The sequence below is a fragment of the Lolium rigidum genome, chromosome 6 (genome assembly GCF_022539505.1).
Source record: "Lolium rigidum isolate FL_2022 chromosome 6, APGP_CSIRO_Lrig_0.1, whole genome shotgun sequence".
In the NCBI taxonomy this organism is placed as follows: Eukaryota; Viridiplantae; Streptophyta; class Magnoliopsida; order Poales; family Poaceae; genus Lolium; species Lolium rigidum.
Genome location: NC_061513.1, coordinates 126,667,116 through 126,679,029, shown reverse-complemented (window position 1 = coordinate 126,679,029; position 11,914 = coordinate 126,667,116). Strand labels below are relative to the sequence as shown.

Sequence of the window (11,914 nt, the reverse complement as noted above, 5' to 3'; positions counted from 1 at the left end):
AGAAGGTTGTATAGATGAAACAAACATCTCCTGGGAGCTGGTAGGAGGATTGCACGATAGGTTGTCGGCAGCTCCATTGTTGATTCCTTTTTTATACACCACTTTGAATTGCAGCCCCGTTATCTTGGTGACATGCCGCCCGGTTAAGTGAGTGAGACTTTGATGGTCAGTATTGATCATGAAGACGCCCACTTGAAGGTACGAGCGCCACTGTTGAACAACAAGTAATATCGCCAGATATTCTTTTTCATAGACCGACATCAACGGTTGAGAGGACCCATGGCACGGCTCACATACACCAAGGGATGCCCCTACTGGGATAACAAAGCCCCAATTCCGACGTCACAAATTTAGGACAAATTGGAACCATTAACTATATTATTTGTTATTTTGATATTTTCTATTTGTTAGTAGTGAACGGTTCTAAAATGGGTATTGTATCCAAAATAGTGTTTCCTTAATGGCATAACAAAATAAAATGGATTTACAGCTAATCAGTAGAAATTTCTTTTTAAGATAATTATGATATTGATATAGTGTGACGATAAACTGTGTGTCGAAGTCCGGAAGTGAAAGGACAAGAGCTATTGTCAGGGCATGTTTAAGTGCTTAAAATGCACTTTCAGTGCCAGGTGTCCAAACATACAAGACTCCTTTTTTCAGAAGAGCAGTCAGTGGTTGAGTAACCAGTGCGTAGTGCTTATGAATTTACGTTAATAACCGGACAAACCAAGAAATCATTTGAGTTAGGGTGTGTTCGATTTGGGGATGGGGTGGAACGGAATGAACCGTTCCGCACCCAGAGCCCGTTCCTGCGTTCGGTTGCAAACTGGAATGGAATGAAGTGGTTCCTCCAAATGGAATATTCCCTCTAGATCCGGAATGAAGTGGTTCCTCCGATTCGGCCGGACGAGGTGGAACAGGTGACTGTCACACGCTGATTAATTAAGTTTAGCAATAATTAACCAAGTTTAGTAATAATTAATCAAGTTTAGCACTACTTAATCAAGTTTAGCAAATAATTAATCGATTTTAGAATAATTAATCGGGTGATTATCTCACCCATTCCATTCCATTCTCATCCCATTCCAAAACCGAACACAAGGATGGAACAGTTCCGTGACAAAAAAATTGTCCAAACCGAACACAGGGATGGAACGGTTCCGTGCCAGTGGAATGGAATGGTTCCATTCCATTCCACCCCATTCCCAAACCGAACACACCCTTAGTAGATGGAGTAGGCCAATCTACAATAGACTGTTTCTAGCCCGAGGCAGACCAAACCGAACCATGGCTCTCTCCCATCCATGGCCGCAAGGTTCCCCACCACCGATAGGGTTCGCGCCGCCGGACGACTCCTTGATAGTTTGCCCAAGATACAACACACGAACAGAGCGGTAAGTGCCAGGTCGTGGCCTTATGGCGCCAGGACTGAATCGGTGCCGTTCGCCTGGCACGGAGATTCGCGATGGAGGCCCACACTCTCAGCTGGTTGACCCCTACCACTGAGCGATACGACTAGCTTCCTCCCCCGATACGACTAGCTACGACTCTGCCTAACTGACAAATACATCGGCAGCCTCCCCCACCTCCCCGTCCTTGTGCTCTGCCAGCTTGTACGGCGGCGACATGGCCGCATGCCGGACCCCGGCCACCCCACCACCCCGGTCCCCTCCGCCCATTTCAAGTTTGAATCTCACGGTCAGGACCGTCGCCTTCCTCCAACTCCCTCTCAGGTCTGTTATTCTCCGGCCGCCGTTCCGCCTCGGCCGAAATCTATCCTCAAGAACTAGCCACCTCCCCCTTTCGCACAAGTGATGAACGCAGGAACACCAGAGGGATTCACCGATTTGCTCCTCAGGTAATACCCCAAGCCTGCCCCAATCTCGTGTATTAGATTTCTTATGTCTCCTGATTTCACATGCCCAGCTCGTTCCCCAGAATGTCGCAGCAAAACCATGAGCCAAACTGGGACTGGTTCCCAACAAATGCCAGTCGGGATGCCGAATCGAGCGCACACACTTCGCCGACCATGCTGAGATCGAATTCAAGCGGCTGTGGATCAGATCCAGTGCCCTGCAGATCCGGAAATGATGAAGACTGCAGCAAAAATTCGGTGTTCGACCTCGACGAGTCTCCCCGTTCCGAGGAAGCAGACCTGTCAGCTCCAGAGTTGCAGCAACAATCCCAAATCCGGGATGATTTGCCAATCCAGACGGCATGCTATTCCCCTGCATCGAATCGCACTTTGAAGAGGAGGTTAGTTGCACCCAAGTATCCAATGAGAGCAGTCTGGATGTTCTTTATTATTACTACACCATAATCCCCGGATTAGCAATTAAATGTAGTTCCTGAATCTAGTTTGTTACAAGTACAGTGCTGAAAGTACGCTTAATATGGAGTTTTAATACATGTTATGGTGGATTGTGTAGTTGCTCATATAAATAAAACGAAGGCCTATGTATATAAGTTTACATCTTCAGTGCCTCATACCTGATCCTGTTTGTTATCATTTAGTGCCTTCAGTATGCGGAAAAATCGCATCGATGAGTTGTTATATTAGAGTGTGTATAATCCTAGCTCATCAATAAGGTGAGCATGCCCTTGCTATCAAAAGGGAATCACCAACTACTGTCAATCAGCTCCCAGGGAGTGGTGCTAATATGTCATTATTTGTTGTTCCACCATGTGCTGGTTTTTTATTTAGCAATAAAAGACACACTAATCTCATGCATGTGTTCGTTTCAGTTAGTGTTGTGAACTACTGAACTCACATTTAACTAGCGAGCATTGTCTTCAACTGAAGCCCTTGCCCCTGTAGAAGTGCAAGAAGAGACACACTAATTTCTGTTCGCCAAGAACAAATAGATGCACAAGATTTGGGAATTGAGGGCTTTCTATTAAAGGTGTCAGGTCAAGTATTGGTATCATTATTCGTGTGTCGCCTTTGGGATTACACACATTTTCGTTATATCAAATTAGATAAAAAAAATAAAGTTGGGAGATTTTTTTTGTTAGTGTTTCATCTCTGTAAAGTTATGTTCCCGTGTCTATGCTGGGGGAGGATATGTAGATTGTACTGATTTTGTTGGTAAACAGATAATTCGATAGGCAATATTAAATTATACAACCATATTGATTCAAGATAGAAGTTAGTTTACGTTCTGTTATTAACATTGATGGACTATCTAGTTTTCAAACAAGCGAGCAGTGACGTATTGCATAATTAACTGCGCACCAATTTATTTTGTCGTTTACAATAAAATATTAAATTGGGCATTATTTTGGTTAAGGTTCAAATAATGCCAAATTTTATATATATTTGTTTTCAGTACGTGCAGTTGTATTTTTTTCAACTTCTTTTATCATGTCAAAAGGGAAGTCACATCAGGCTGCTGATGGTGCTGTAATAAAAAAATCATATCTATGTAGATGACATGTGGGAGGTACTAGATATATTCCCATGGTTCACCCTGAATTCTTTTATGATTTTCCAGGTTCCGCCGAGGAGAAATTCCTGATTCAAGGGAACCAAGTTCAGGAAAGAAGAGTGCACTAGAAATAGCTATGAGGAAGTCAAATGAGAGAAGCTCTGAAGCTGTCACAGCACCAGTGATAGGGATGGAGTTCGATTCATTACCTGAAGCCTACGACTTTTATAATCTGTACTCATGGGAGATTGGATTCGGCATTAGATACGGGCCGTCAAGAAAGAACCCTCAAAGAGCAAAATTCTGCAGGACATAACTTGTGGCTGTCAGGTAATACAGACAAAGTCTAATCATCACTCATTATAATGCTGCAGATTCCACTTTTCCATTTTGGTTGCAAAGGCCATATGTTTTAACCATGGTCTGCTGTATCGTTTGAACAGGGGAAACCTAGACATCTCAACACACGTTCAGTTCGCTGCGGCTGCCCAGCAATGATCCGTTTGCACCGAACGGATGATCATGGATGGTACATTCACGAGTTTAGGAAAGATCACAATCATGGGCTGGCAATAAAACGCGGGGAAAAGTTGCAGTGGCCATCACATAGAAACATTGACCCGCACACGAAGGACCTTCTTAGGAACCTCAGGGACAACAATGTGGGCCTCACGAAGGTGTTTAGTGTTATTGGGAGCTTCTTCGGATCAATGGAAAATATTCCTTTCAACAAGCGATCACTAAGGACATTGTGTGCAAGCATCAGCAGGGACCATTCAGAGGATGACGTAAAGAAAACGTATGATGCTTTTTCAGAAATGAAGCTGAAAGACCCCAACTTTCGTGACAGCTGCTTGGTAGACTCGGAAGGGACGATCAGAGCACTAATGTGGACAAACGGGAAGAGCCGTATGCAGTACAATCTGTTCGGGGATGCAATAACCTTTGACACAACCTACCGAACAAACCAGTATGACATGCCTTTTGGATTATTCGTCGGTGTCAACAACCACTTCCAAAGTATAATCCTAGGTGGTGTCCTGTTGACGAACGAGAAGACAGAGACATTTGAGTGGGTGTTCAAAGAATTTGTATCTCTAATGGGAGGGAAACCACCAGTGACCATTCTTACAGGTACGGAATTAGAAAAAGCTACACTGTTTCCACTAGTTACATACTATCTTAATACTTGTATAGAGAAATCGATATAGCCCATAATTTGATGTATTTGAATCACAGATCAGTGTCGTGCAATGGAGATAGCTATTGCTGCTGTTCTCCCTGAGACAACTCATAGATGGTGCAAGTGGCATGTTTTGCGCAAAGCTAAAGAATGCATGGGATCAGTCTATTCAAAAGCGTCCGGTTTCCGTGACGAGTTCCACAAGATTCTGGAGTACATGATAACAGTGGAGGAGTTTGAGGCGGCATGGTCAAGTCTCGTCGCAAAGTATGGTCTCGAGGAACACCCTTTCTTAACTCAGATTTTCGAGGTCAGAGAGAAGTGGGCGAAGCCATACTTTGCAGGAAAGTTCTGCGCCAGGATGACAAGCACCCAACGTTCTGAGAGTGCAAACCACATGCTAAAGGGTTTTGTCCCGCCAGGGTCTTCAATGAACATGTTTGTTAGGCACTACAATAAGCTGCAGTTTGACAGAGATGAGGAGGAGAACTACCAGGAGATGCGCAGCCGCCTGGTAAGGTCATTGCTAGTCGAACTAGTTAGAGGTTTTCATTTACTGGTAATGTTACTCAAGTTTTTTTGTAAGCTGTTATGCCTTGAGGTTGACTTGTTGTTCACTCCATTATAAAACAAATCAGGGAGGTATAGTGCTCAACAGCGGGCTGCCTATTGAGATGCATGCGAGCAAGATTTACACGCCAAACATGTTTGGCTTGTTCAAGGTACACCTGTTCCAGTCGGGGTCATATATTGTGCAGGAGGTAATTGATGGACAAAGGTTCTTTGTGAAGCACGTATTCGCCGAGAAGAGAGAGAAATGGTCCCGGACAGAGTATGAGGTTATTTTTGATCCCCAGAGAGAGACTTTCAAGTGTGAGTGTGTGATGTACGAGCACATGGGAATGTTGTGCAGCCATGCACTCAGGGTAAGCATTGACTTGCCACTATAACAATTAATGCATCATATTACTATTGTCTAGATTATCCATAGGTCATTGCTTTTTTATAAGCTGGTGGCAGCGTTGTTATGCATGTACATTTAAAATAGGAGGATACTGTTTGATGCTAAAAATGCTAAAGATTTTCTGTTTCCCAATAATGTTTGAAAATATGAAATATCTAAAATGGGTCTGTGAGTTTTAAGCTGGTTCTAAATCCATCTTTGGGTTGGCAGGTTATGATCAGTCTAGGTATAACAGAAATACCTGCAAGCCACATCATGAGGAGGTGGACCAGAGATGCATACCGTGACATGCCTGCACATCTTATGATATATCAAAATGACAGCCCTGCTATGAAATCCACGAGCTTCCGCCACTCAGCTTTATACAGAACTGCAATTGAGATTGTTCAGATGGCGGACACTAATCCTGAGTCATACGAGGTAGCAATGTCCCACTTTTTAGATGCCATGCCTATCCTATCAGAAACAAGCAAGATAAAAGATGAGACTTCATGCATCAGGCAAGCAAAGACAATACCAAGGAGACAGATACGAGAGCAGCAGTCTATGCCCAGACATGGTTGCTCCTCCCAAAAGGAAAGAGATGGGGCGACCAACCACAGCAAGAAGCCGGCCTGGTTACGAGAAGGTTAGTGTGCCGAGGACGAAATTTTGCACCATATGCCGTAGTAGGAGCCATAGGTCGAATGAGTGCCCATCGAACTGGAACAAGAAGCCACGGCGAGAGGCGCATTGCTCCAATTGTGGTATTGCTGGTCATAGGAAGACCAATTGTTTGACAACCAATTACTAGCAAACGAATTTATGGGATTGTGTGAGTGGATACCTGTAGGATGTTGTTAACCACATCTTGTGGAAATCCTATTTGAAGTTTTATTTTTTGTAGCTGAATTATGCACAGATTGTTATCTTGAGCTGAGTTAGAAGTTCCTGAAGGTTGTCACCACATGCTTAAGCAAATATATATCGTGGTTAACTCATTGCTCATTTCATTGTTACAAACCCCGTTGCACACTTGGGGAGTTTTATTCGTGAGCTATATACACTTTTACTCCAACAACTTGCACCCGGGGTGCAAAATAGTTCCACTTGCAAAACGGACAAAACTAGTCCCACAACCACAACTTGCAACACGGGTGCAAACTAGTCCATTTCAATCGAATTTGAGAGATTTTGAATGAATTTGAGCGAATTCGTTGGTGACTCAGCGTGCTGTTTTTGTGCTTGGTTGGATGGCTAAAGGACTCTAGGGGGCAAGTTTAACATGCGTGTGGCCATTCTCTAATATAAGAGCATCTCCACTCGTGCCCCCGTCGAGGCCCCCGGCGAGCGTTTTTTCCATCCGGACGGCGTAATTCGGTTCAGTCGCGCCCCCGGTTCCTCGTTTTCGTCCGGATTTGGCCCTTCATCCATCCGGCGAGCCCACGCCACCCCCGGCCCCCCGGGGAGCGCTCGGGGACTCCGGACGAGTGAAAAGCGGGGAAGGGCCCGATCTGTCGGTGACTCGACGCACGAACCCCACCGCCACGTCGCTCAAAATCTCCCCCACCCCTCGTATCTCTCTCGCCGCCGGCACCACCCCGCCGGCTTGTTGCCCAGATTCCGCCGCCCCTCCTTCCCCACCTGCCCAAATTTTATGTTGAATTTGTTTGAAATATGTCAAATGGTCGAGGTTGGGGGTTTCCTGCCGGGGGGACGGCTGGAACTTCGGCGCTCCCCACGCCAAATCTTCATCCAATCCGGGCGTGGGGAGCGCCAACGAGTGGGGATGCTCTAACAAACGGCTCCTTACGAGGGTTACTTCTAAAGAAAACGCAAGGACACCTTTGTTCGATGGCTAACTGTGCGTACACTATTTTGTAATATATAGAATTGTTCCGTACGACGACATATATGGATAAAATCGTTGGTCAGCTAGATGACTTTACAAGCACAAAAAATGTTAAGGGTCCTTGTTCGGTGGGCAAAGGGCATTTCGGAAAATTCGGAGGATAAATACAGCCGTAGTATTTATACCGGGAGGTTCCATGTGATCATGGTAGGATCCTTTCATACTTAGAGACAGTGATAAGGGAAAAGGATGCCACCTCGCATTGTATAGTGTATCGAATGGTTCCTTATGAGAACACGTATGGATACCTTTGTTTGGTTGGCTAGATGACTTCACAAACAAAGAAAATGTCACGGATACTTTGTTCATCGGCCAAAGAACCGTATGGGCTAAATGTAGGATTCACACAACCACAGTTTCTATATCGAGAGGTTATTCATGATATCATGGTAGGATCCTTTCACCCTTGGAGACAATGATAAGGGTTAAGGACGCTTACGCCCGTTGTCTAGTATATGAGATGGTTCCTGGCAAAAACACATATGGATACCTTTGGTGGCTTGCTAGATGATTTTACAAACCAAGAAAATGCCAAGGATACTTTGTTCGGCGGCCAAAGAACCGTAGAGAAAAATCTAGGATTCAGACAACCACAATTTATATATCGAGAGGTTATTCATGATATCATGGTAGGATCCTTTCACCCTTGGAGACAGTGATAAGGGTAAAGGTTGCTTACGCCCGTTGTCTAGTATATCAAGAAAATGGCAAGGATACTTTGTTCGGCGGCCAAAGAACCGTATGGGCAAAATGTAGGATACATACGACCACAATTTCTGTATCGAGGGGTTATTCATGATATTATGGTAGGATCTTTTCATACTTGGAGACACTAATAAGGATAAAGGATGCCTACGCCTGTTGTCTAGTATATCAAATTGTTCGCTGCAACAACACATATGGATACCTTTGTTGGTTGGCTTGATGACTTTACAAACCAAGTAAATGTCAAGGATACTTTCTTCGGTGGCCAAACAATCGTATGGGCAAAATGTAGGATACATACAGCCATGATTTATGTATATCGGGAGGTTATCCATGTGATCATGGTAGGATCATTCCATCCTTGGAGACAATGATAAGGGTAATGGACGCATGCGCCCGTTTTCTAATATATCGAATGGTACCTTACGACAACCGTTGTGGATACCTTTTTGGTCGGCTAGATGACTTTACAAACCAATAAGATGTCAAGGCTACTTTGTTGGACGGCCAAAGAACCGTATGGAAAAAATATAGGATACATACGTCCACGATTTCTATATCGAGAGGTTATCCATGTGATCATGGTAGGATCCATTCATGCTTGGAGACACCGATAAGGGAAAAGGATGCCACCTCGCATTGTATAACATATCGAATGGTTCCTTATGAGAACACATATGGATACCTTTGTTTGGTTGGCTAGATGACTTCACAAACAAAGAAATGTCACTGATACTTTGTTCATCGGCCAAAGAACCGTATGGGCAAAATGTAGGATTCATATAGCCACAATTTCTATATCGAGAGGTTATTCATGATATCATGGTAGGATCCTTTCATCCTTGGAGACAATGATAAGGGTAAAGGACACTTACACTCGTTGTCTAGTATATCAAATGGTTCCGTACGGAAACACATATGGATACCTTTGTTGGTTTGCTAGATGACTTCACAAACCAAGAAATTGCCAAGGATACTTTGTTCGACGGCCAAAGAACCGTATGGGAAAATGTAGGATACATACAACCACAATTTCTGTATCGAGAGGTTATTCATGATATCATGGTAGGATCCTTTCATACTTAGAGACACTAATAAGGGTAAGAGATGCCTACGCATGTTGTCTAGTATATCAAATTGTTCGATACCTTTGTTGGTTGGCTTGATGACTTTACAAACCAAGAAAATGTCAAGGATACTTTGTTCGGTTGCCAAACAACCGTATGTGCAAAATGTAGGATACATACGGCCACGATTTATGTATATCGGGAGGTTATCCATGCGATCATGGTAGGATCATTTCATCTTTGGATACAATGATAAGGGTAATGGACGCATGCACCCGTTTTCTAATATATCGAATGGTACCTTACGACAACACGTTTTGGATACCTTTGTTGGTCGGCTAGATGACTTTGCAAACCAATAAGATGTCAAGGATACTTTGTTGGACGACCAAAGAACCATATAAGAAAAATGTAGGATACATACGAGCATGATTTCGTATCGAGAGGTTATCCATGTGATCATGGTTGGATACATTCATGCTTGGAGACACTGATAAGGGAAAAGGATGCCACCTCGCATTGTATACTTTATCGAATGGTTCCTTATGAGAACACGTATGGATAGCTTTATTTGGTTGGCTAGATGATTTCACAAACAAAGAAATGTCACGGATACTTTGTTCATCGGCCAAAGTACCGTATGGGAAAAATGTAGGATTCATATAGCCACAATTTCTATATCGAGAGGTTATTCATGATATCATGGTAGGATCCTTTCATCCTTGGAGACAATGATAAGGGTAAAGGACGCTTACGCTCGTTGTCTAGTATATCAAATGGTTCCTTACAAAAACACATATGGATACCTTTGTTGGTTTGCTAGATGACTTCACAAACCAAGAAATTGCCAAGGATACTTTGTTCGCCGACCAAAGAACCGTATGGGAAAAATGTAGGATACATACAACCACAATTTCTGTATCGAGAGGTTATTCATGATATCATGGTAGGATCCTTTCATACTTAGAGACACTAATAAGGGTAAGGGATACCTTTGTTGATTTACAAAAACACACAAGGAACTGTATGGGCAAAATGTAGGATACATACAGCCATGATTTATGTATATCGGGAGGTTATTCATGCGATCATGGTAGGATCATTCCATCCTTGGAGATAATGATAATGGTAATGGACGCATGCGCCAGTTTTCTAATATATCGAATGGTACCTTACGATAACACGTTTCGGATACCTTTGTTGGTCGGCTAGACGACTTTACAAACCAATAAAATGTCAATGATACATTTTTCGACGGCCAAAGAACCGTATGGGAAAAATGTAGGATTCATACGACCATGATTTCTGTATCGAGAGGTTATCCATGTGATCACGGTAGGATCCATTCATGCTTGGAGACACTGATAAGGGAAAAGGATGCCACCTCGCATTGTATAGTATATCGAATGGTTCCTTATGAGAACACGTATGGATACCTTTGTTCGGTTGGCTAGATGACTTCACAAACAAAGAAAATGTCATGAGTACTTCGTTCATCGGCCAAAGAACCGTATGGGCAAAATGTAGGATTTATATAGCCACAATTTCTGTATCGAGTGGTTATTCACGATAACACGGTAGCATCCTTTCACCCTTGGAGACAATGATAAGGGTAAAGTACGCTTACGCCCGTTGTCTAGTATATCAAATGGTTCCTTACAAAAACACATATGGATACCTTTGTTGGTTTGCTAGATGACTTTACAAACCAAGAAAATGCCAATGATACTTTGTTCGGCGGTCAAAGAACCGTATGGGCAAAATGTAGGATACATACAACCACAATTTCTGTATCGGGAGGTTATTCATGATATCATGATATGCATGTTGTCTAGTATATAAAATGGTTTGTCGCAACAACACATATGGATATCTTTGTTGGTTGGCTTGATGACTTTACAAACCAAGAAAATGTCAAAGATACTTTGTTCGCTGGCCAAACAACCATATGTCAAAGGGTAATGGACGCATGCGCCCGTTTTTTCTAATATATCGAATGGTACCTTACAACAACACGTTTTGGATACCTTTGTTGGTCAGCTAGATGACTTTACAAACCAATAAAATGTCATGGATACTTTGTTCGACGACCAAAGAACCGCATGGGAAAAATATAGGATACATACGACCACGATTTACGTATCGAGAGGTTATACCTGTGATCATGGTAGGATCCTTTCACCCTTAAAGACACTGATAAGGGTAAAGGACGCTTACCACCGTTGTCTAGTATATCAAATGGTTCCTTACAAAAACACATATGGATACCTTTGTTGATTTACTAGATGACTTTACAAACCAAGAAATGCCAAGGATACTTTGTTCGACGACCAAAGAACCGTATGGGCAAAATGTAGGATACATACATCCACTATTTCTATATCGAGAGGTCATTCATTACATCATGGTAGGATCCTTTCACCCTTGGAGACACTGATAAGGGTAGATGACGCCTACGCCCGTTGTCTAGTATATCAAATGGTTCCTTACAGCAACACATATGGATACCTTTGTTGGTTTGCTAGATGATTTTACAAACCTAGAAAATGTCAAAGATATTCTAATATATCGAATGGTACCTTACAACAACACGTTTTGGATACCTCTTGTTGGTCGGCTAGATGACTTTACAAACCAATAAAATGTCATGGATATCTTGACGAGCAAGGAGCA

At 43.0% G+C, this 11,914-nt stretch overlaps 1 protein-coding gene across 2 annotated transcripts; it reads left to right on the top strand.

Moving 5' to 3' along the window:
- Positions 1 to 1,800: 1,800 nt before the first annotated feature.
- Positions 1,801 to 6,558, top strand: LOC124666363 (protein FAR1-RELATED SEQUENCE 5-like). Of its 2 annotated transcripts, XM_047203695.1 has the most exons (7): positions 1,801 to 1,861; positions 1,942 to 2,259; positions 3,498 to 3,761; positions 3,875 to 4,565; positions 4,671 to 5,128; positions 5,253 to 5,540; positions 5,789 to 6,558. In XM_047203695.1, exons 4-7 carry the CDS (start codon positions 3,926 to 3,928, stop codon positions 6,209 to 6,211), a joined length of 1,809 nt encoding a protein of 602 aa, XP_047059651.1. In that variant the 5' UTR covers positions 1,801 to 1,861; positions 1,942 to 2,259; positions 3,498 to 3,761; positions 3,875 to 3,925; the 3' UTR covers positions 6,212 to 6,558. The 2 variants fall into 2 exon arrangements, with proteins under 2 accessions (XP_047059651.1, XP_047059653.1); XM_047203697.1 differs by lacking the exon at positions 1,801 to 1,861 and having other exon boundaries at positions 1,941 to 2,259.
- The last annotated feature ends 5,356 nt before the right edge of the window (positions 6,559 to 11,914 follow it).

Bases quoted from the DNA above. Each gene is read 5' to 3' on its own strand.
- LOC124666363 (XM_047203695.1), top strand. From the start codon at position 3,926: ATGATCCGTTTGCACCGAACGGATGATCATGGATGGTACATTCACGAG. The intron at 5,129-5,252 runs GTAAGGTCATTG...AAAACAAATCAG, and splicing joins AGGAGATGCGCAGCCGCCTG to GGAGGTATAGTGCTCAACAG. The intron at 5,541-5,788 runs GTAAGCATTGAC...TTGGGTTGGCAG, and splicing joins TGTGCAGCCATGCACTCAGG to GTTATGATCAGTCTAGGTAT.